Genomic DNA, 25,850 nt, shown 5'->3' on the forward strand with positions numbered 1-25,850 from the left:
AAGACTCAACATAGTGAAAATGTCAGTTCTACCCAAAGTGATCTACAGATACAATGCAATCCCGATCCAAATTCCAACAGCATTTTTTAATGAGATGGAGAAGCAAATCACCAACTTCATTTGGAAAGTGAAGAGGCCCTGGATAAGTAAAGCATTACTCAAGAAGAAGAACAAAGTGGGAGGCCTCAAACTACCTGATTTTAGAACCTATTGTACTGCCACAGTAGTCAAAACAGCCTGGTATGGGTACAACAGCAGATACATAGACCAAAGGAACAGAATTGAGAACCCAGACATGAATTCATCCACCTATGAACAGCAGATATTTGACAAAGGCCCAAAGTCCATTGACTGGGGAAAAGACAGTCTCTTTAACAAATGGTGCTGGCATAACTGGTTATTCATCTGCAAAGAAATGAAACAAGATCCATACCTCACACCATGCACAAAAACTAATTGAAAATGGATCAAAGACCTAAATATAAAATTGAAAACGATAAAGATCATGGAAGAAAAAACAGGGACAACACTAAGAGCCCTAATACATGGCATAAACAGAATACAAAACATTACTAACAATGCACAAACACCAGAAGAGGAACTAGATAACTGGGAGCTCCTAAAAATCAAACACTTATGCTCATCAAAAAACTTTACCAAGACAGTTAAAAGACAACCTACAGATTGGGAAAAAATTTTGGGCTACAACAAATTCAATCAGTGTTTAATCTCTAAAATCTACAAGATACTGCAAAACCTCCACAACAAAAAGACAACCCAATTAAAAAATGAGCAAAAGATATAAACAGGCACTTCACCAAAGAAGACATTCAAGTGGCTAACAGACACATGAGGAAATGCTCAAGATCATTAGCCATTAGGGAAATGCAAATCAAAACTACAAGGAGATACCATCTCGCCCCAACAAGACTAGCATTAATCCAAATAACACAAAATAATAAATGCTGGAGAGGTTGTGGAGAGACTGGAACACTTATACACTCTTGGTGGGAATGTAAAATGGTACAACCACTTTGGAAATCAATTTGGCTCTTTCTTAAAAAGCTAGAAATAGAACTACCACATGATCCAGCAATCCCACTCCTTAGAATATATCCTAGAGAAATAAATAGCTGTCACACGAACAGATATATGCACACCCATGTTCATTGCAGCACTGTTCATGATAGCAAAAAGATGGAAACAACCTAGGTGCCCATTAACAGACACATGGGTGAACAAATTATGGTATATTCACACAATGGAATACTATGCAACGATAAAGAACAATGATAAACCCATGAAACATTTTATAACATGGAAGAATCTGGAGGGCATTATGCTGAGTGAATTTAGTCTGTTGCAAAAGGACAAATACTGTATAAGACCACTATTATAAGAACTCAAGAAATGGTTTAAACACAGAAGAAAATATTCTTTGATGGTTACAAGGGTGGGGAGGGAGGGAAAGTGGTATTCCTAAATAGATAGTAGACAAGAATCATCTTAGGTGAAGGGAAGGACAACACACGATACAAGGGAAGTCAGCATAACTGTACTAAACCAAAAGCTAAGAAGTTTCTTGAATACAACTAAACACTTTGAGGGACAGAGTAGCAGGGGCGGGGGTCTGGGGACCATGGATTCAGGGGACATCTAGGTCGATTGGCATAACAAAGTTAACTAAAAAATGTTCTGCAACCCACTTTGGTGAGTGGCGTTTGGGGTCTTAAAAGCTAGTGAGCAGCCATCTAAGATGCATCAATTGGTCCCAACCCACCTGCAGTAAAGGAGAATGAAGAACACCAAAGACACAAGGGAAGTATCAGCCCAAGAGACAGAAAGGGCCACATAAACCAGACACTGTATCAGCCTGCTGAGATCAGAAGAACTAGACGGTACCTGGCTACCACCAATGACCGCCCTGACAGGGAACACAACAGAGAGTCCCTGATGGAGCAGGAGAAAAGTGGGGTGCAGAACTCAAATTCTAGTAAAAAGACCAGATTTAACAGTTCGACTGAGGCTGGAGGGACCCTGGAAGATATGGCCCCCGGACTCTGTTGGCCCAGAGCTAAAATCATTCCTGAGGCCAACTCTTCAGACAAAGATTAGACTGGACTATGGGACATAAAGTGATACTCATGAGGAGTGTGCTTCTTAGCTCAAGTAGATACTTGAGTCAAAATGGGCAGCTCCTGTCCAGGGGCCAGATGAGAAGGCAGAGAGGATCAGGAGATGGTTGAATGGACATGGGAAATCCAGGATGGAAAGGAGGAGTGAGCTGTCACATTATAGGGAGAGCAAATAGGGTCACCTAGCAATGTGTGTAAATTTTTGTATGAGAAACTAATTTGAATTGTAAACTTTCACTTAAAGCACAATTTAAAAAAAAAAAGTAAAACTTGGTCTAAAAAACGAAAATTTCTTAGGTACGCACAGACACAAAATAGAAAACCACTCAACAGACTCATGAGATTACAATATTTGGGGGTGATAGATAGGTGTGGGGACATCCAATAAAGACTAAATCATCCTCAAAAATTGCACCATGTGAGAAAATATCCCAGTTTAAGAGAGACCCAATAACTTAACAGGACAATGTAAAAAAAATTATAAAAAATAATCATGTTTGATGCTGGTCTGAAAGAGACTGTATAAACCCCAAGAATATGGCCCCCCAGACACCCTTTTAACTCAGTGCTGAAGTGACTCCTGAGGTTAACCATTCAGCCAAAGATTAGACAGGTCTATAGGGCCAACAATAAAAAACATGAGGGATAAGCTTCACAGTTCAATCATGTATATGAGACAAATGGGCACACTAGCCCAAAAACAAAGACAAGAAAGCAGGAAGTGACAGGAAAACTGGACAAATGGAAACACGGGACCTGTTGACACACCATGGGGCTGGTAACCAATGTCTCGAAACAATTCGTGTATTAACTGTTTAATGAGAAACTAATGTGCTCTCTATACTTTCACCTAAATCACAATTTAAGAAAGAAAGAAGAAAAAATAAATAATCATGCTTGAGATTATTTAAATGATAAAAGAAGAAATAAAACCAATACTGGAAAAACAAAATGCTATGAACAAAGAACAGGAGAATCTGGAAAAAAAAAACACAATTTCTAGAAACTAAAAGTATAGACATGAAGTTAAAAACTCAATAGCCAGATTAAATTTAATAGACAGCAGTTCAGAGAGAATTAGTAAATCAGATTAATGTAGCATAGAGGAATAAAGAGATAAAAAAGAGGTTAATAAAACATGTTGATAGAAAGAAAACATGGATAATGGAATGAGAAAGTAGAACACTGATCTAAGAGAAATTTCAGAAGCAAAGAATATTAATGACTGAGAATTTTCATGAATTTAAAGAAAGATATGAATCTGCATTTTAATGAAGAAGCACACCAAGTATCAAGTGGAACAAATAAAATAAATCCAATCCTAGATACATTGTAATGAATCGGCAAAATGCCAAAGACAATGAGATCTTCAAATCAGTCAGAGAGAAGACAGTGTACCCATTTTTTTTTTTTTTAAAAGAAGAAGAATTGTCTGATAACAGGAATTTCAATGAGAAAAATAAAGGCCAGGAGACAACGGAATAATACTTAAAGTGCTGTCTGAAAACAGATGTCAATCTAGAATTCTAAACCAGCATATAAATTATTATTCAGCAATAAGGATGAGTTAAAGACATTTTTAGACAAAGACAATGAGTTTTACACTCCCAGATACACAGTGAAAAAATTATTCAAGGATTTACTTTGGCAAGAAGGAATTTTAACTCAGGAGGAATGAGTGGGATTACTATGAAACTGATAAACGTTTTAGTAAATCCGGATTTAAATGTCTGTACAAATAGCAATTGTAACTAATTGTGAGAGCTAAAAAAGTAGAAGAGACTAGGGTCTGTAATCTAGTTAATAATATTGTATCAATGTCAATTTTCTGGTTGTGATAATCTACCAAAGTTTTTAAAGATGTTATTAATAAAGGAAGCTGGATAGATGGTACAGGGGAACTCTCTGTACTATTCTTGCAACTTCTTATAAGTCTAAAATTGTTTCAAAATAAAAAAGCTTAAAAAATTTAAAAAGTGCAACAATGATCCTCATTCTGTTCAGGAAGCAGATAAAGATATTGATTAGCCTTAATTTCGTGAAGTTAGGAATGCATATTAAAAATATAAAGTTAACCATTAAAAAAATAGAAATAGAGTGTATAATTTCCAAATCTGTAGAGGAAGAAAAAATGGAATAAAGATACTCAATAGACCAGTGGAAGTCAGGAAAGGAGGAAAAAAAAGAAAAAAAGAATGATAAATAAAATAATACACAAAATAAGATAGTGGAAAAAAATCCAAATATATCAGTAAGCGAAACAAATCTGAACTCATTTATTTGCCTGTTAAAGGCTAAAGTTCCTCAAATTTGATTAAAAATAAAAATGCACGTACGTATTTACAAGAGACATATCTAAAACGTAATGGCATAGAACAGTTAAAAGCAGTGAGTTGGAAAAAGAGATACTAGGGATATACCAACCAAAAGATAGCTTCTATGGCAATATTAACATTAAATAAAATAGACTTTATGGCAAAAAAATATTAGGAATGAAGAAATTAATTACATAATAATTAACAGAACGATTCATCAGGAAGATATAACACAGCCTCAAAGTATATAAAGCAAAAATTAACAAAATTATAAGAAGAAAATGACAAATCCATACTCATAGAGGTACAGTTTAACACACTTTCCAGTAAATGACAGATCAAGCACAAAATATTAAGAATATGAAATACATGCATAATGTAATTACTAAATTTTATCTCTTCAACATATGGCAATAACATGTTCTGTGCCACCCAGTAATCAAAAAACATTATATGCACATGGAATATTTACAAAAAATGACTATGAACTAGGCCATAAGGAAAAAATCTTAACAAATAATAACAACAACAAAAAACACTTTATATGGTCACAATACAGTGAAATTAAAATCAATAATGCCCCCAAACATTTAGAAGCTAAAAATCAAACAAACAAAACCCGCCACCAAACACACAGGTACACGCACATTTCTAAATAATTCATGGATCAAAGAAATCTCAATGGAAATTACAAATATTTAGCATTGGATCATAATGAAAACACTACATAACAAAATTTAGTGGCTCATCATTCCTGCCTCATGGTTTAAATTCCAACCTTTATTTTTTATGCATTTTTTAATATATTAATTTTAATGTCATATCAATTAATTCCACCATCTGAAGATCCTGGTGGTATATTTTATAATTCTGGATTTCAGATTCATCTGTTGGACTCCTAGTCAGCCTGGATTAAGGGGACTTCCTTACAAAGAGGATTTACTGTATTTTTACACAAATAATGTGCGTGTTTTGCCCTCCTCTTGCAAGGTATTTTCATAAGCGTGCTATGCTGATTTTTCTCTTTTTTTTAACAGTAATATGTACATTGCATGTGTCAGGCATCCTGGAGTACTAGCAACTCAGGCCCACTTTATGTTCATTTCTTGGCTCAGGGTTTTTCCACACAGGTAGCAGAAAATTGAATCCCAGACCTGTTTGAGAACAGGCCTGTGGTTTTAAATTTGCAAAAGGTCCCTACTCCACCAACTGCTTTGGTCCAGACAAAAAAATTGCCTTATTAGCTTCCTTTCCTGGTAAGTGGATTTTTTTCTAGTCTTTTCTGACCTTTGTGGGAGTCACTGTCTAGAGCAGATGTTTTTAACTGACCAAAGTATTTTAATCTCTCTGAGCTTCAGATTCCCCTTGTGTCTCATTAGGAATATTATACTTATCCTGCAGAATCACTGAGAGCATAATAACTGTATTTGATAATTGATAAACAGTTGCTGTTATTTTGTTTTTATTATTATCATTCTAATGATTAAATTTGGTTATTATTAGAGATTGCAAATAGGTGCAATTAATAGAAAAAAGAAAATATGTAACTTGTATTGACTGTATACAAATAATAAAAATGCAAGGATTATTTATAGAAAATTATAATAATATACAAAAAGGCATATGATTAGGCAAAGAATACATAAGTGTATTAGTAATGAGACAAAATGTAGTGGCATGGGAGACAGAGGACCTGGGTTCTAGCCTTCCCTCTGTGTGACTCTAAGAAAACCATATAGCTTTCTGGCAGAAATTTCCAGAATACAAAAGTTAGGAGGGGGATTTTGATAATCTCTAAGATCCTTTGCATAGCTAAGGTTCTATGATTTTTTTTTTCATCTGTTCCATTTTTCTTTAGGGTTTATTTGTACTGTATTAAATTATGTTTTCATGAATTCTTCAACCTTTACATATTTGCTATAAGATTATTTGATCACAACATAACAGTCTTGGAAAGAAAATTAGTTGTTACTTTATTTTTATCCAAGAGAAGTGACAAAAGAAAAAAGAGGAAGATGAGCAACCAGCAAACAGGAAAATAGTAACTATAAACCCTGCATTTTTGTTTTTTTTTTAATGCTTTTAAAAATTATTTCACAGTGTTCATTTACTTTATCCTCAAAGAAATGTAAGACCTGCAGACAGGTATTACTAACTCTGTTCTACAGGTGAAGTTACATGACTTACTCCATTTATCTGAGTTTTATTGACACCAGCTAGAGTCTAGCTCTATTGTCTCCACTTGCAGATATTTATCGAAAAGTATTTCCACCAAAAGTAGGCTCAGCAGAAATAATATTAATCAGAGAAGACAACTAAGGATAGTTTGCTTTCAGCAATGTAAGATTATCTACTGAAAATGTTCTTGACAATCCATGGCATCTTAGACTACCAATACCTTGATGACACTTTCTTCCATGACCTGCCTTAGTCTCCTTATCCTCACCAAGCTCCATTCTGTATGTTGTTCTATTCCTGTTCTTTCTCCTCCCAATTCCCATGACATTCTGAAATACTGACCATGAGTAACCCCCATGTTACCTGTGGAGAATATTAAAGATTTTTTGGAGAACAATGATGCTGAACGCTAACAAATAATAAACCATTCTACTTTCAATCAGTTGAAACATCTGGCTATTGATGATGTTAATAAAGCACTTTTTTTTTCAGACATAATGAAATAAAGCTGCATCTATCAGACAATATTTGCTGATCTTAAACCATCGTATACATTCTGTACTCACTTTCCGGCAGCCTGTTTCTACTTCCACTATTCCTGGAGCTTGGGTTTGTGCTTTCATTTTGCAGATGTAGTCAAGAGGCTGCTCACAGGCCCGATCTGCCCAGAGTCCATCCTGCAGAGAGCAAAGAGAAATAACAAAGGATTCTCGGTGACTTGACTTTAATACTGTCTTCTTGTGTTTCAGATAAGGAAAACTAAGATTCAAGGTTATTAAGAGAAAATGCCATCTACAGAAGGAAATGTAAGTTTAGGTTCTCCACATAAATAGCAAATTTGACTTTGGCTACAAAGACATAAAGAGAGATTATAACCTCAATATGTTTTTATATCTTGGGTGATCAAGCCACTGTTTAGAAGAATGTAAAGGGAGACTGTGAGACACTGGTGATTCAGAGGTAGAATTCTTGGCCAGGGTTCAATTCATAGCCAATGCACCTCAAGCACAGCCACCACTCATCTGTGAACAGAGGCTTGAATGTTGCTATGATGCTGAACAGATTTCAGTAGAGCTCCTGGACTAAAGTGGACTAGGAAGAAAGGCCTGGAAATCTACTTCCAAAAATTAGCCAATGAATACCCTGTGGTTCACAACCCAATCCACAACTAGCGCAAGGCAGGACAGTGTTTCATTCAGTTGTGCATGGGTGGCCATGAGTCAGGCGCTAGTATGAATGGGGCCAACTTGAGGGCAGCTAACAACAACAGAGGGAGACTGAAAATACTTGTCAATCCTTAAATGATAGTACTAAGAGATCTGCATGCAATCTCCTATCAGCCTCAACAGTCAGCTCTGTCTTCTAGTTGAAAAAGTACATATAGCCATCCAGAAAAAAACTCCCTCACCTAAAACACCAAACCTGAAAACACACCTAAAACCACAGTCATCTTTCCTCCCTTCTTATTTCAATTGATGAGCTGTCCCCTTGGATCTATGACTAAACCATCCACCTTGCTTCAGATTTGATCCCCTCCCCCTTCTTTAGAGATTTAATGTTGACAGCAACCTCTTCCCTCCTTCCCTTAAGTGCTAACCTTCTTGAAAACGTTTTCTGCATTGTCTGCCTCCAGTTCCTCATCTCTCACTTATCTCAACCCACTGCAATCTGGTATTCAACCCTGTAGCCAGAGTAATCATTATGGATTGAATTGTAGATAGGCTGAAGTCCTAACCCTGGTACCTGCAAATGTGACCTTATTTGGAAATAGGGTCTTTAAAGATGTTATCAGTTAACAAGAAGTCATATCTCTGTAGAAAAAAACCATTGCTGTCGAGTCGATTCTGACTCATAGCGACCCTAAAGGACAGAGTAGAACTTCCCCGTAGAGTTTCCAAGGAGCGCCTGGTGGATTCGAACTACCGACCTTTTTGGTTAGCAGCCGTAGCTCTTAACCACTATGCCGCCAGGGTTTCCTACCTCAGTAGGGTGGGTCTTAATTCAATCTGAGCACCATCCTTATAGAAGAAGACAATAGACACAGAAATACAGGGGAAAGAGGCCATGTGAAAATGCATCTACAAGCCAAGGAATGCCAAGAAACACTGGGGCTACCAGAAGTTGGAAGTTACAAGGAAGGATCTTCCCCTAGAGCAGACAGAGACAGCATAGTCCCACTGATGCCCTGAATTTGGACACCTGGACTCCAGAACTGTGAGAGAATAAATTTCTATTCTTATAAGCTCACCAAATTTCTAGTAATTTGTTATGGTAGCACTAGGAAACTAATACAGTAATGTTTATAATTGAAAGTTTGGTCTTGTCATTCCCGGACTAATACATATTTCTCTAACCTTAACGCTAGTATTCTTACCCACTGTTCCACCTCTAACTCTGCATTTTCAGCCATATTGTTCTTTCAGTCCTTAAAAGCATGGTGCTCTCTGGTTTCCTCTGCCTGGGACACTCTTATGCCTACTCTTTGGATAATTAACTACTACTCTTTTCTTAAGCTTTCAATTAGTAACAAAAAACAACCACAATGAAAAAATAATAGCTGGTATTTAGTGAACAATAACTTTGGGCCAAGAACTGTGCACTTTATATACATTAACCTATTTCATCCTCATACCCACCATGTGAAGCAGGTACAATTATTATCCCCCCTTTAGAAAGAACGAAATAAGTAACAGCAAAATCTAGCCTCTTAGCCACCATGTTCATCACCTATTAACAAAAGATAATTTTATGATACCCTTCAGTTGTTAAGGTCATATGTAACACACAGAAGCAATCCTTGATATTTTGAGACCTCCATTCAACCTGAAAAAATGAATCTAGTTCTCCAAATACAGATTCAAGGTAGTAGAACCCAGAGGGGATCTAACTAGGTCTGCATCTACTCAGTGCAACCAGTTGAAAGTAGAACCAAAGCTCTGATTTGATCAATCAAGATTATATATTTTTTATATTTATATATAGGATCCAGCATAGGAACAGTATCGTCTCATCCTTGAACCAAAAATTTCTGTCTGTTGCTTTTGTGCATCTCTGAAAATTTTACTTTATTAGACAACTGACAGAGACTTAAGAGACAGAATCTGAATTTTGGTTCAACTTTTGTCCATGTCAATTTATGTAGAATAGAAACAATCTAAACAACCACATGTAATAAGTAGGGCAGAAGAAAAAATCCCTGTTAGAGTTTTGCATGCAATAAACTTGGCTTTTTCTAAGTATCAGTAATTAAAGTTGCCTTACCTTGCCTTTCATCACAACACAGTCTTCCTGCCTGTTGTTTTCATGGCTTGGTTCTCCACGCAGCCATTTGGTAAATGTTACAGGTGTTCCATCACTCCATTCAAAGTACATTTGAATCTTGATATCATTCAAACCAATCCACAACTCATCATTTGACTCTAAACAGAAATAAAAACACAAAAGCAATTTATACAAAGGTTGCTTTCTGAAGGTCAGAAGGGTATCAGGAAAGGAAGCCTTCTGCTTTATCAATGTTCGCTCTGTTCCCTTTGATATAACTATTTTACAGATCACCCTCTTGAGTGCTTATCTGATCTACATGCTGTATTCTGAAACTGAGGTAGGTTGATCATTATCTCTATCTTGTGGAGCTACTTTTTTGTTACAAACAATTTACCAGGCTTCTCTAGAAAATAACATGCCATCTGCACTCATCATTGGAAATATGATAGCCTATTAGTGTATAAATCTATTTGACTACTTTTAAGTCTTATGAATATTTTAAAATAGTAAAAATTTAAAATCACTTTTATTTTACTGGCTACATATGCCAATTGTACATGGAGTCGCCATGAGTCACAGCAGACACAATGGCAACTTAGAACAACAACAATGTTGTTATTAAGAACATTCTAACACCCATGTTCACTGCAGCATTATTCTCAATAGCAAAAAGATGGAAACAACCTAAGTGCCCATCGACAGATGAATGGATAAACAAACTATGGTACATAAACACAATGGAATACTATGCAATGATAAAGAACAATGATGAATCCACAAGACTTCTCACAACACGGATGAATCTGGAGGGCGTTATGCTGAGTGAAATAAGTCCATCACAGAAGAACAAATATTGCATGAGACCACTATTATTAAAACTCAAGAAAAGGTTTACACACAGAAAAAAAAAACTTTAATGGTTACAAGAGAGGGGAGGGGTGGGAAGTAGAGATCACTAACTAGATAGTGGACAAGTGTTAACTTTGGTGAAGGGAAAGACAACACACAACACAGGGGAAGTCAGCACACCTTGATCAAGGCAAAGTCACAGGCACTTCCTAGACACATTCAAGTACCTTGAGGGACTGAGTAACTGGGGCTGAGGGCTAGGGACCATGATCTCAGAGAATATCTAGGTTAATTGGCATAACACAGTTCATAAAGAAAATGTTCTACATCCTACTTTGGTGAGTAGCATCTGGGGTCTTAAAAGCTTGTGAGTGGCCATCTAATATATATCTATTTGTCCCATTACATTTGGAGCAAAAGAGAATGAAGAAAACCAAAGACACAAGGAAAATATTATTATTAGTCCAAAGGACTAATGGACCACACGAACCACAGACTCCACCAGCCTGAGCCCAGAAGAACTAGACAGCACCCAGCAACCACCACCAACACCTCTGACAGGGACCATCTATTGTCAGAGAGAGTAGGAGAAAAATGTAGAACAAAATACAAATTCACACACAAAAAAGACCAGACTTACTGGTCTGACAGACACTGGAGGAAACCCAGAGATACGGTCCCTGGACACCCTGCTAACTCAGAACTGAAGCTACTCCTGAAGTCCACCTTTCAGCCAAAGATTAGGCAGGCCTATAAAACAAACAATAACACATGTGAGGAGTGTGCTTCTTAGTTCAGTTAAATATCTGAGACCAAATGGGCAACACCTGATCAAAAACAAGGATGAAAAGGTAGGAAGGGACAGAAAACTGGACAAATGGACATGGGGAACCTGGGGTGGAAAGGGGGGAGAATGCTGACACATGGTTGAGATTGTAGCCAATGTCACAAAACAATTTGTATAAAATTTTTGAATGAGAAACTAATTTGCACTGTAAACTTTCACCTAAAGTACAACAAATTTTTTAATAAATCACAGCATTTTAAGTCTAAAGAAAAAAAAAGAGCATTCTAGGTGCTTCTATTAAAGCTCTATCACTCTCATAGAAGTGAAAATGATCTATAAAATAAGAAGAAATATAAACTGAGGAGTTGGGCTGCCTCCTGATATTTGGCACTTATTTCCCAGTCTATAAATGAGTCTAGACATTTTCACCATGAAATGCCATGAAATAACATTAAGACCCAAATTACAAATAAAAGTTACAACAAGAGCAACCAGATATAAACAGGAAATGTGATCATTTTGTTTTGAAATTCTCTGCAAACATTACTGATTTTATAAATAGTTATAATTCTAAGAATTCTATCTAGAACAACTAAAATGGGACAAAACTGAAGTGACCAAAGCCTGAGATTTCATGGCGAAACACATGAACATGTCCAAATTTAAAAACTAGAGAATACACAATTCTGTATCTATTCAATTTACTCTCCTGGAAACTCCATCATGAATGCTTGTTTTAAGTTCTTTACATGGTAAAATAAAAGTACTTGCCAACTAACAGCCCACATGAACCACAGCCTCATCTATCCTGAGACCAGAACTAAGACCGTGCCCAGCTACCACTACCAACCATTCTGATCAGGGACACAACAAAAGGTCCTGGATAGAATGGGAGGAAAATGTAGAAAAAAACTCAAATTCCCAAAAAAGGCCAGACTTACTGGACCGATAGAGACTAGTGGAAACCCTGAGAGTATCACCCTAAGATACCCTTTGAACCTGGAACTGAGGCCACTCTTGGAGGTCACCTTTCATCCAAATAATAGATTGGCTTACAAACCAAACATCACCTGTGAGTACTATGCGCCCTTAAATAATCAACTATATGAGACCAAATGGTCAACACTTACCCGAAAGCAAAGATGAGAAGGAAAGGAGGGGCAGAGAAACTAGATTAATGGAAACAACAAACAGTCTGGAAATAATGAGAATGCTGACACACTGTACAAAATGTAACCGATATCACAGAACATTTTGTATAAAAACTGTTAAATGGGAACCTAATTTGCTGTGTAACCTTTCACCTAAAACACAATAAAATATTATTTAAAAAAATAGAAAAAGTACTTGCCAAAGGATAGTAAAGATGTTGTTGCAGTAGAAAATGAGAAAAATACCACACTATATAGGAATTTCCCTAAGTAGTTGAGTCTCTTCCTCCTAAAAGTTGTCACTAAGCTTTGCTTTTGAGGAAGTCCCAGGCGGGCCTGGTGCCAGCCCCAGCAGATGTTTCCAGCATCATGAAGTGTGAATGGCACTGCCAGCACACGTGCTCTCCTTTTCCTTTCATAAGTTCGGCAGATTGTAATCTCTTGAGCAACACACATAGGTTTCAAAATGACCTCTTGTACCACTCAAGGATTTTGATTCAAGAGCAATGAAAAACTGAACATCTAAATCCCTCAATTAACTTAAGTATTAAGAGCTTTAGATAAAAGTTTTTCTTACTAAGTTGTTCTTCCTCTCTACGTTTTGTAAATCCTAAACACAATCTTGATCCTATAAAATATATATAATATGTGAGTATAAGGTTGCTAGGCTGAGTTTTACAAATGAGTCATAACTTATGTGGAAACCAGTTGTCATCAAGTCGATTCTGACTCACAACTACCCCATGTCTGTCAGGGTAGACGTGCACTCCATAGGGTTTTCAATGGCTGGTCTTTCAGAAGTAGGTTACCAAGACTTTCTTGCAAGGCACCCCTGGGTGAACTGGAACCTCCAACCTTTAGGTCAGCAGTTGAACATGTTAACTGTTTGCACCACCCAGGACTCCACTTATGTGGAAAGGCCCCAACTTATCCAATTTAAGTGTATTTCCATGATTAATATAAAATAAACCATGACAATGAGCTAAAACAGGTTTTCTAGGCTTTTAATTTATAAGCAATATTTTTAATTTTGTAACTTTTCTTTACCTTTATAAGTATTATTTTGTTATTTTAAGTGAGTAAATCCTTATCAATAATTTAAAACTTAGAAAGTTTCCCTACTGGAATTTTACTAATTCTCAAGCTGAATTTAAAAGCAGCCTTTGTTATTCAACTTTCCAAAATAATCATAGCAATAAAAACACGGAGCTCTTCTATCACTATACCACATCACATAGAACGGAACAAAATTTTCACTTTAGCTCTACAGCATCTTCACTAACCTGATTCATTTGCAAACCTTCTTAGCTATCTCTAAGTATCACGATAACCTTAAGTGACTGTTATTCAGATACGTCAGTTTTTATTACATTATTATCTTTTAGTCTGAAATTTCCAGGGTAGATAAACATAGAGTAATGAAGAAATTGTTTATAAGCTGCAGCAGGCTACTGAATTCAGTGACGTAAGCAGAGGAGGAAGGGTGCTAGGAGTAGTCGTGTTTTGGGGATCTTTTAAATCTTTCTCTGCTATTAGTGTTTTTTCTCATCTATTCGTTAATTGGTTTTTCGTCTCCTGCCCACCCCCTAACCCTCACTGCTGTCAGTTTTCAGGCAATGTGTGTCAGGAAGCAGTCTCCACCATCATAGTCACCTATTTCCTCTTGTTTGGCATGGTGGAAATGAAGACCAGCTGCAGCTATTCAGCAGCCTCATCAATGGAAGTTGAAAATGATAATCATTTATTTAATCAACAAGTACTGCTGAGTGCCTAGTGTCATTATGTTGTTCCTCAGCCTCTTCTTCCTCAGGAAAAATGCTCCCAGCTCATTTTAATCTTTTTTTTTTAAATGGGGCCAACTTTTGAAAACTTTATAATATTTTAGTTAGTACACTTTCTATGTATTTCTTAAATTATGTATCTAAACTTGAGAATACGCATTTTTAAAAGGTTTAGGTCAGCACCTAAGCACTCCAGTAAAATACTCAATTTCTTTCACTAGTTCTTGTGAGATAAAATGTAGGCCTTAAAAATATGTATACATACATACACACAAATGACTCCCGAAAATGAAACATTGTTGACAAGTTTAAGGTAGACTACATTGAGTCCAGGTTATAGCTAGAAAAATAAACAATATAAACACTATTCATAAACTGATTATATATTTAAAAAAATTGAAGTATCTTTGCATAATAAGAATTCTTTAAATTATTTTATAAGTTTCACATTTTAGGCATTATTAACATTAGTTATTAAATCATGCAATTTGACATTTATTATTAAATTTTCCAGAGATGGGTGGAGAGTGGGGAGGGCTGGAGTAAAACATATTAGCGATGTAAGGTTTCTTACCATATCCCAGCTGGGAGAAAATAAAGTCAAATTCCTCAATGCTGTGGATACTTGCCAGATCACCACCTTCTTTCCTACATGCAATCAAAGCACCTCTTTGGATTTTCTTCTCCTCTCTGTGAATCTTGTAACAGTGGCCTGCGTATGGCCACCACTGACTGGGACAGTTAGTAGGCACATCACGTTCTAAAAAAAAGTTTGAGAACATTTAACGTGGAAGTGTTTTTTTAATTATAGCCATATTTTCTATCATTCTATGTATGGAACAGTTCATAGCTACAGGCAAATAAAGATAGTACTATATGTTTCATGTCTTGGTCTGTATATTCACCAAAAGATAGACTAGATATATCCTATCTTGTTTGCTTTTAGTCCAAAAAGTAAATGAACCCTGTCCTTTTACTTTATAAAAAAGTTAAGTGGGATATCTTTTTATTTTTAATCATACTTACAACAAGGTCACATTAAGATACAATGGACTAATTTTATCTGCAACTTAAATCTTTAGCAAACCTGTGCTTGTTGTTGTTACATGCCGTCGAGTCAATTTCCACTCATATCAACCCCATGTCACAAAGTAGAACTGCCCCATAGGGTTTTCTAGGTTGTAATCTTTACAGGAGCAAATCGCCAGGTCTTTCTCCCATGGTGCCTCTGGGTGGGTTCAAACTGCCAACTTTCAGTTAGCATTTAACCACTGTGCCACCAGCGCTCCTTTAAAAATGATGGAAGTGCAAAAGTTCTAACATAATACATTACCTAAAAGATTTTGATTTACCTTTATTCTATAGACATCAGGGGGTCATTCTCCAACGGAGAGGCAATACTCAGAGGGCAAGCACGAAAAAGATTAGTGTTAAAGCAGGCAGTAGAATGGGTGGGGGACAAGGTGGCCACCAAGAGCCCCCTGCCACCTTAGCAGCATGAACTGTGTTCCTGAATCGACCTCCTACCGTTTACTTGGTCCCAAAAGATGACATGTGATATTGTGGCTAGGACAAGGAAATTTTTGAGACAAAACCTGAAATTATATGATCTTGGGCAAGTCGTATCATATGAACTAAAATATCTATACATGTAAATTTTAAAAAATAATACTAATACTAAACTTCTCATTGCCACTATGTTCTTCTGAACCAGAAAACAACGGAGATAATGTGCTTGGAAATTATAAACACCACACAATTATTATTTGATTAAACAAGAAATAGTTGTCAACATCCTAATTTTTGGAGTCATAGTTTTGGTTAAATTTCATAATCTTGACTATACATCACAAAATTTTTTGGTCATAGCAATAAGCTGGGGAAAGTAAAGGTCAAGATGCTTGAAGACAGAGACTCACTCTATTCATCCCTGTAAGCCCTAGAACCTGGTATAGGGCCCGGCACATGGGAGGTATAATGAGTGGTGGTATAGAAAAATAACTGAAGTAATAGTTTTTATACAGCAGCTTATTACTACTGCTGTACAGATACTGTCAAACAGCAATTTACCAACATACCTTGCTTAGAGAGAGACTCTATTACCAAATAAATGTCAATTTATATATAGAGATATAGATACAAATACAGATATAGATAGTGATTTAGGTTAAAGTTTACAGAGCAAATTCGTTTCTCATTAAAAATTAATACACACATTGTTTTGTTACATTGGTTGCCAACCCTCTGCTGTGTCAACACTCCTTCTCCACCCTAGTTTCCACTTCCTTTTGTCCAGTTTTCCTGTCCCTTCTTGCCTTCTTGTCTTTTATTTTGGGCTAGTGTGTCCGTTTAGTCTCGTACACATAATTGAACTACAAAGCATGTTGCTCATGTGTATTATTGTTTGCCCTATAAAAAACAAAACAAAACCAAACCTGTTGCTGTCAAGTCAATTCCAACTCATAGTACCCTATAGGACAGAGTAGAACTTCCCCATAGTGTTTCCAAGGAGTGGCTGGTGGATTTGAACTGCCAACCTTTTGGTTAGCAGCAGAGGTCTTAATCACTACACCACCAGGGCTCCGTAGACCTGTCTAATCTTTGGCTGAAGGATAAACCTTGGGAGTGACCTCAGTACTGAGTTAAAAGGATGTCTGGGGGCCATACTATTGGGGTTTCTCTGGTCTCTGTCAGACCAGCAAGTCTGGTCTTTTTTTGTGTGTGTGAATTTGAATTTTGTTCTACATTTTTCTCCCACTCTGTCCGGGACCCTGTCAGAGCAGTCAGTGGTGGTAGCTAGATACCATCTAGTTGTGCTGGGCTCAGTCTGGTGGAGGTTGAGGTAGTTGTGGTCCATTAGTCCTTTAGACTAATGTCTCCCTTGTGTCTTTGGTTTTCTTCATTCTCCTTTGCTCCAGCCGGGATGGGACCAGTAGATGTATCTTAGACAGCTGCTCGCAGGCTTTTAAGATCCCAGACGCTACTCACCACGGTCGGATGTAGAATATTTTCTTTATAAACGATCCTATGCCAGTTGAGCTGGATGTCCCCTGAGACTATGGTCTGCAGCCCTCAGCCCAGTAACTCGGTTGCTCAGGGACTTTGGATGTGTCTGTGAAGCTTCTATGACTTTGCCCTGGTCAAGTTGTGCTGACTTCCCCAGTATTGTGTACTGTCAATTTATATTTTAAGTTTGACTAAATGGTGCCCATTTACCACCAATGGCCACCCTGACAGGGAACACAACAGAGAGTCCCGGACAGAGCAGGAGAAAAGTGCAGAGCAGAACTCAAATTCACGTAAAAAGATCAGACTTAACGGTCTGACAGAGACTGGAGGAACCCCCAAACCTATGGCCCCCGGAAGATCTGTTACTCCAGAACTGAAACCATTCCCAAAGCCCACTCTTCAGACAAAGATTAGACTGGACTATAAAACATAAAATAATCCTTGTGAAAAGTGTGCTTCTTAATTCAATCAGATACAAGAGACCAAATGGGCAGCTCCTGTACAGAGGCAGGATGAGAAGGCAGAAAGGCCCAGGGAACAAATGGACACAGGGAACCTGGAGTGGGAAGGGGGAGTGTGCTGCCACATTGTGCAGACTGCAAGTAATATCACAAAACAATATGTGTATAAATTTTTGTATGAGAAATTACCTTGAACTGTAAATTTCCACCTAAAGCACAATTAAAAAAAGGAAATAAAATTATATTTTAAGTTTGGTATAAAATGTTCTCAAATGTGCTGCCTTAATACATGCTTACTATATGCTTTAAATTTTTTTTTTTTTTTTAATGAATTGGTCCCATCTTCCTCTAATGGCAAAGATCCCATTAAGCCGAGGATTCTGTGCACAGTAGTTATTCAAGTAATTAGTCAGTCATGATAACCAAACACTGTATTATTGTAATAGAAAAAAATGTATATTTTTAAACACTCTATTCCCACAATCCAATTTAGATTCTGTACACTTCCAGTGGTTACAGAAATAAAGATCTTAGCATAGCTCTGGAGCCCTCTGGTGGGATATTTTAATTTTGCTGCCTAGTAAAATGAAAATAATGTCAGCAACCGCTAAGGGCTTCAAAGACCCAAACACATGAACCTTAAAAATATCTTAAAACATGAAAATAATCAACCCAAGTGAAATGAAGGGGAGTTCCCTGGGGTAGCCACAAGAGATTGCTTGCTCCTCTAGAGCAGCATTGTCCAACAGAAATAGCATATAAACCACAGACATAATTTTAAATTTGCAAGTACTGTAGTAAATAAAAGTAAAAAGAAACGGGTAAAATGAATTTTAATAATATATTTGTAAACCCCATATATCCAAAATATAATCAATAAAACTTATGAGATGTTTTACATTCTTTTTATTACACCAAGTCTTGGAAATCCAGTGTGTATTTTACCCTTACAGATCATCTCAGTTCAAACTGGCCACATTTCACGCGCTCAGTGGCCACATGTGGTTAGTGGCTCTGGATGCGGACAGCGCAGCCCTAGGGACCCAAGAATTAGAGACAAACAGGGCAGTTCTGCAAAGACCAGCAGGGTACAAGGCTGAATTCTTGCCCAAAGGCATCACTAATCATGCGTGCTGCATAATTTGATCCTTGATACACTTTCCAAGCTCTGGCATATTTCATAGATAAGATTGAATATTTAATCCAGGAAGTATAGAGATATTCAAAATCCAAGGTCAAGTGAATGCTAGCAAGTGCAACAAGGTGAGGCATGGTAGAGAAATAAAAGTAATTTATTTAAGAATGTGAACAGAATTACACAGAAGAAAATATATTAATGTTTGCATTTTACAGAAGAGACTTCTAAAACGGGTGGGTTAAGCAAGTAACTCAAGTTACAGAGCTCTGCCTCCTGTACCAGCAAAACTGTAAAATAACTATTCTTCTCTTCCCAAAAGGAGCAATTCCAAACCTTCTGAAGAATTGTATGGACTCTTCCAAGAAGGAAGGCTGATACTGTGGTGTTTGGTAGATTGGTAGATCTCTATGGGAGGAATACCAGTTACCAGTGGCCATTGAACTGACTCCAACCCATGGTAACCCTATGTGTGTAAAAGTAGAACTGTGCTCTGTAGGGTTTTTAATAGCTGATTTTTCAGAAGTAGATCACCAGGCCTTTCTTCCCAGGAGCCTCTGGGTGGACTCGAACCTCCAACCTTTGGGTTAGCAGTTGAGCATGTTAACCGTTTGTGCCACCAAGGGACTCCAAAGGGGTGAATAGAGGATGTGAAATACAAAAAAGATTGAGATCCTCCTGAGGCAAGCCACATGCCATAATAGAAAGCCTCTAAAGTGTCACCAATCCCAGTAACAGGGATCCCTCATCTATATCCATTAGAGAGCTTGGCCATGTCTGTATCTATTAAAATTCTATTAAAATTGCTAACGTACCTACCCTCTGACCAAGCAACTCCATCTCTAGGAATCATCACTTGCATGAAATGAAAAGTGTATAAAGTTATCTACCGCAGAATTGTTTGTAATAATAAAAGACTGAAAGTAAGCTAAAGGTCTATCAATAGGGGACTGGTCAAAAAAATATACTGTCTCTCCATGCAATGGCTATTGTGCAGTCATAAAAATGAATGCATATCCTGGAGGTCACCTAACAGCCGAAAAACAGAGTGGCTCACAAAATAAATAATACCACCCTGAGTACTGTGCTCCTCTAAACAATAATCTAAACAAGACCTAATGGTCAACATTTACCCTAGACCAAAGATGAGAAGATAAAGGGGGATAAAGAAACTAGATTAATGGAAACAGAACAACCAGAATGGAAATAATGAGAATGTTGACACATTGTGAAAAGTGTAACCAATGTCACTGAAAAATATATAGAGAAATTGTTAAATGAGAACCTAATTTGCTATGGAAATTTCCTCCAAAATCACAATAAAATATTTTTAAAAATGAATGCAGAAACAATTTATGGACTATATGAAACGATGTCCCAAATTGTTAAGTGAAGAAAAAGAGGGTAAAGTTTATATGTATAGTATACTACCATTTGTATAAAACAGACAAAAAACAATTATAAACTTATTTGTTCATATATACATAGAATAACTCTGTAACAATGCACAGCTAGAAATAAATATTCTCCAGGGAGGGAAACTGGGCAGTTAGAGATAAGAGATGGGAGGAAACCTTTATTATTTATCATTTTGTCCCATTTGACTTTTTAGCCATGTCAACTATATTTTTAAATATATTCTAAAAGTCACAGAAAAAAAAAAAGTCCAGAATGCCACACTGTCTGATTTCTCAAGGGGGGAAAAACTAAAGAATTAGGTATCCCTCCAAAAAAAAGTCATGGTAAACAAAATGTAATATTTTGTTTGTTTGTTTTAGTCAATTTGAAGAAAAGATGTATTCTTGCCTAAGTAGTTTAATTCTTCTATAAAATTATAATGGCGAGCATAGCGCGCAATTGGATTTTTTTCCTGGAGTCTAGCCTAGATATAAAATTCAGTTCCTACTCTTTGGATATTTTTATTCCATTTCTGTGAAGACTTCAGTGTAAGATGCTAAATAGCATTGGGACCCAGAGAGATCCTTAAATTGTGAGGACATAATAAAGATATCCCTCTTGGATATTTATTTCCTCACTTGAATTCCAGTTTTGTCATTTGTGCAAGTTTTATATATTCTCTGAATATCTGTTTCCTCATCTGTAATGTGTGAATAATAACACCTACAGCATAGGAGATAAAATTCTTACTTACGTCATGTATATCAAAGGCTTGACACCATACCTAAACACCACAGCACGCTTAGGAAATGTTAGCAACCAGTAGTAGTAACCAACGAAAAGAAAGCTTGAAGGAGTGTCATTATGTTTACTCCATAAATTATCAACAAAACCTGTGGAGTCATTTCATGCAGTTATGAGTATGCTGTAATTTCATCTATCTTCAAATTCTAACATTTTACGCACTTCAGATCAAATAGATCGCTTACCTGAGGGAATAACAAAAGGATCCAAAGTAGTGTTGCCCTTTTTACAAATATAGCCTAGTTTCTGAACACATTCCAGATTTTCCCATTTAGCATTCTTCCCAGGATTTAGTGACACACAGCTTTTTCCAGGTTCAGCTGATGGGCTTCCTTTGAGGAAAAGGAAACATTAAATGCAATTATTATAGGTATTACAAGTAGAAGCCCCTACAGCATCCTATCTTGATCCCTGGGATTTAATGGATTCCGATTCTGTCTGTGACTACAAATTCACAAAAAAAAAAATTACTGAATGCAAAGCAAAAAACAGGATGTCTATTTTTTTTTTTTTTTAATTCGTTCTTGGATCATCCCAATGCCTAAAAGTTGACTACACAAGTATATTTTTTTAAATAACCTTTTTTCACAATATCCATTAATAAAACTCGACCTTAAAACTTGAACAATCTTCACACTGGATTATATTATGCATCATAAAGAGGTACCAAACAAACAAACAGAAAAAATCATGATGTTACAAACCAGTCATATTAGACGTTATAAATAACTACTCAAAATTTAAATCAAGCTAACTGTAAGTATCAGGCGAAAGACATATCTAGGCATGGGAAAACCTTCTCCAGTTAGAGAAGACAGGAAAGATAACGGAAACAGACACTGGAAGCAGTAACATGCCATGCCAAATGGTGATAAATGTTCCCAGAACTAAGACCTCTTTCTCAATAATAGTTGTATTTCTGCCTACTGAAGAATATTTTTAATGGCTAAGCCCTCATCCCATTTCTTATTAGCAGCTGATTAAAGAATCAGATAGAGTCATCTTTGCTAAAGTAATGGATACACACATTGATACCCATGTTTCTCTTGCTTTTCACAGCTCTGATGATGTTGTTGGGTGCCATCAGTCAATTCCAACTCATCGCTACCCCATGTGACAGAGTAGAACTGCTCCCATAGAGTTTTCTTGGCTGTAATCTTTATGGGAAAAGATCACGAGGTCTTTCTCCCATAGATCTGCTGGGTGGGTTCCAATCACTAATCTTCCTGTCAGCTGCTGGAGTGCTTAACCATTGCACCACCATGGCGCCTTACTCTGATGCTACATGATTTTAAAACTAGTACTCTAAAAACTAGCTCCAGCTCACGCCTGAAGACAGGGTGAGTGAGTCGCATTCTGTCAGTGACTCTGTCTTGTGACTTTTGACACGTATATAAACTGTGCTTGAACTTCACATTCCCTTCTGAAAGATGGAAATCATCCTACCTGCTCTACAAAGTTTTTAATCATAAGTTTTTGAAGGTTATTTGAATAACCCACAAAGAAAAATAATTGTTAGTGGTAAGGGTAAAGATATTTTTAAAATATGTTAACCAACACATTTTGGCGTTATGACCAAACAACTAACAGGATAACTGACCTTACAGATATGAGGCAGTACTAGAAAGAAGCTTTCAAGAAACAGTAACACATTTTATAGCTGTTAGTTATTAATCTATTCATTAGTAAATCATTTTATATATTTATTTAATTACCAATATATAACCACTGACAACTTTAACATATCAGTTGGTGGTCTTTGTAAATGCTTACAATAGTTATTATAATTTGAATTCACACTGTACATCATTTATATAAAATATCCTCATTTCAAATGGGAACGTATTTTAATAGATGTATTATTGTTAAGTACTCGGTTGAATGCTTTACTGAATAATTCATACAATAACAATTTCTAATATTCCACAAGGTTTCTAATATTAGTTTGAAGAAATTCCCATACTATTTCAGAAGATGATTTAATCTTGCACCTGCTTCCCAGGCACTTGGTATAATAAGGAAGGATGTTTCTTTTCCTTTCTCATTAACATTCCAGTTTCACTCCTCACCTTCACATAAACTAACCCTCAAATTTTCTCACTGTACTCTTAGAAGACAAATGGTTAAATATTATAATCATCACCCTCAAATTAACTGGCCTTCTTAATGGTTTGCAATACTTTAGCAACAGAGAAGAATAAACTCTAGACTTCTGTTGACTACAACTGTTGTCTAGCTATCTGATTGAACACAACTGGTATTCTTCAATTTAATTTGACTCAGTTCTGCCTTGTACATTCATGGTAGGCAAACAATCAAATCCTCAGCCATAAAAAGGACATCATATATTCCATTGCAGTGATGTTTACTTCCCCATTCCAGAGGAAAATAAAAATGATTAGTATTACAAGACTCTAGCGGCAGCCGTGTAAACATCACCCATAGAAGGAATACGTTGAAAGTGGAATTTCATAGAAAATCTAATCCATTTAAACCACAACGGAGTCCATTAAAATTCTCTCGTATGTTTTAGCATCTATTCTGAATATTATATCCTCAGATTTTTTCAAATAGCATATCTCAGTACATATAGAAAATGGATATTTTTCTAAGCCAAATGCAAAAATCATTCCATGGTTTTAAAAAAGAAGTCTGACCATATGAAAGAACACCATATTAGTATCGTCCATAGCAGAGCTGGCAAATAAATATGTGACCCGTGTGCAACTCCTCTCCCTTCCCACACGCACAGCAGGCATCATTAATGGTTTGTCTCACTCTTTCCTGAGAAGCCAAGACTGGAGGTAGGGGATGTCTTGAAATCATACTCAGTAGAGTACCTCTAGGAGCTATTAACAAGGTGAATAAGACAAAAACATTTGTCATCATTGGCCTTTTGTTTCTTCTGATTGTTTTATGAAAGATTTACATTTACTATTTTGTCTTCTTTTGTGCTATGTTTGTTGTGTGTTATGACAATTTAGAATAATTAGTTCAGAGCAGTTTCTGTCCTCCAGAAAAGTGGACAGATTTCAAAGCAAGGTGAGAAATACACCGTACTTGATGAAGTCTCCCAGTTCTCCTCTTTGAGATCTATATATGAGATCATAAAAGTCTCCAGAACAGCCAATGAACTACATTTGCATTAATTCGACCACAGAAAGGCTGACCCCTACCTGGTAGCCAGTTCAAATAACGGAAAGGACTGCCACTACTCCACTGCCAGCCACTGTTGAAACTCAGACTGTTAAGTCCAATCCAGAGTCCCGAAGTCAAGAGACTGGTTAATCCTACATAACAAAGACAAAAAAACAAAAGCTGACATTCCAAAAAGACAGTGAAATCAAATTCAGAATTAGGTGTTGAAACAAAATGTATCTGGAAGAAGTGATGATAATTATGCCTGAACTTTCTCCTTTGACTGTCCTAAAAAATCTAAGTTAAGCACAATTGTTACCTCCATTGAACACATAAAGAAACTGAGGCTGCGAGAATGTAGGTAAACTAGTTAGATTCTTGCTGAGGTTCCAACCCAGATTTGACGGGCTTTAAATCCCATGATCTTGATGACTACTATATACTTTGCCAAGGATAGTACGAGTGTGTTTCTTATTTGGAGAAGAGTATCTTTGAGTATCATCAAATAATAGCTTTATACTTCATTTTAGAGTAAAAATAAGATATATTTTACATAAAAGTCAAAGTTTTCTATCATGAAAAAGTTTAATAAACATTTCAGTCTATCATTTGATAAATTTTACCCCAATCTCATATTTCAGAGCTAATTCTAAGAATTTTATTTTATGGTATTTTGAAAGTTAATTTTCCTTATTCAAATGATGATTAAATTCTAAGCATTAAATGTTTACGCTAACTCAAACAATCCTTTATTTAGGCAGCTAATAAATCATTATTACAATGTTTCAAACTCTGCTAGGCCTGATGTGGAAGTTAAAAAAAACAGTTCATGTGGAGCTCAGCCCACCCATGTGACTCTACTATGGCATTACCTATATCTTTTTAAGGAGTCCTGGTGGTGCAATGTTAAGAGTTCAGCTGCTAACCAAAAAGTCAGCAGTTCGAATCCACCAGCCCCTCCTTGGAAGCCCTATGGGGCAGTTCTACTCTGTCCTGTAGGGTTGCTATGAGTTGGAATTGATAGCAATGGGTTTTTACATCGTTTTAAAAACCATAGATAAGCACTCTCTGTTCTCTGCCCATTCTTCTAGGTGATCAAAGAGAGCTAATTAAAAAAAAAAATTGTTCTTTGGCCTTAATAAGATACACACCTTCAATTACCTGTACATGCTGGTAACTATAAATAGACTATATCTACTGTTACCTATATTCCCAGTCAAATCTCTTAAACAGTAAGAGTTACCACTTACTAAGCATGAACTACATTCCCAGCACTGTGTTTGCTCACTTACTCTTCACGAACTATGAATTAAATACTGTTATCATCATTGTATAAGTGTGGAAACCGAGACTCAAAGAGTTTAAATGACATGTGCAATTAATAAATGGTAGGTGTGAAATTTGAACCTACGTCTGTATAACAACACAGCTGGACTCTATTGTTC

The 25,850-nt window shown here is 36.5% G+C and overlaps 1 protein-coding gene across 1 annotated transcript in view; it reads right to left on the reverse strand.

Annotated features, from left to right (window-relative positions):
• MRC1 (mannose receptor C-type 1) overlaps positions 1-25,850 on the reverse strand; it is a 127,057-nt gene that overhangs the window by 65,905 nt on the left and 35,302 nt on the right. Inside the window, exons 5-9 of the mRNA XM_023735071.1 lie at positions 24,444-24,557; positions 21,453-21,599; positions 15,035-15,220; positions 9,890-10,047; positions 7,195-7,305 (exon numbers count right to left, since the gene is read on the reverse strand). Coding sequence (XP_023590839.1) covers positions 7,195-7,305; positions 9,890-10,047; positions 15,035-15,220; positions 21,453-21,599; positions 24,444-24,557 — 716 coding nt within the window. The remainder of the gene's footprint in view (positions 1-7,194; positions 7,306-9,889; positions 10,048-15,034; positions 15,221-21,452; positions 21,600-24,443; positions 24,558-25,850) is intronic.

Source organism: Trichechus manatus, unplaced genomic scaffold, assembly GCF_000243295.1.
Source record: "Trichechus manatus latirostris isolate Lorelei unplaced genomic scaffold, TriManLat1.0 scaffold00075, whole genome shotgun sequence".
Lineage (NCBI taxonomy): Eukaryota > Metazoa > Chordata > Mammalia > Sirenia > Trichechidae > Trichechus > Trichechus manatus.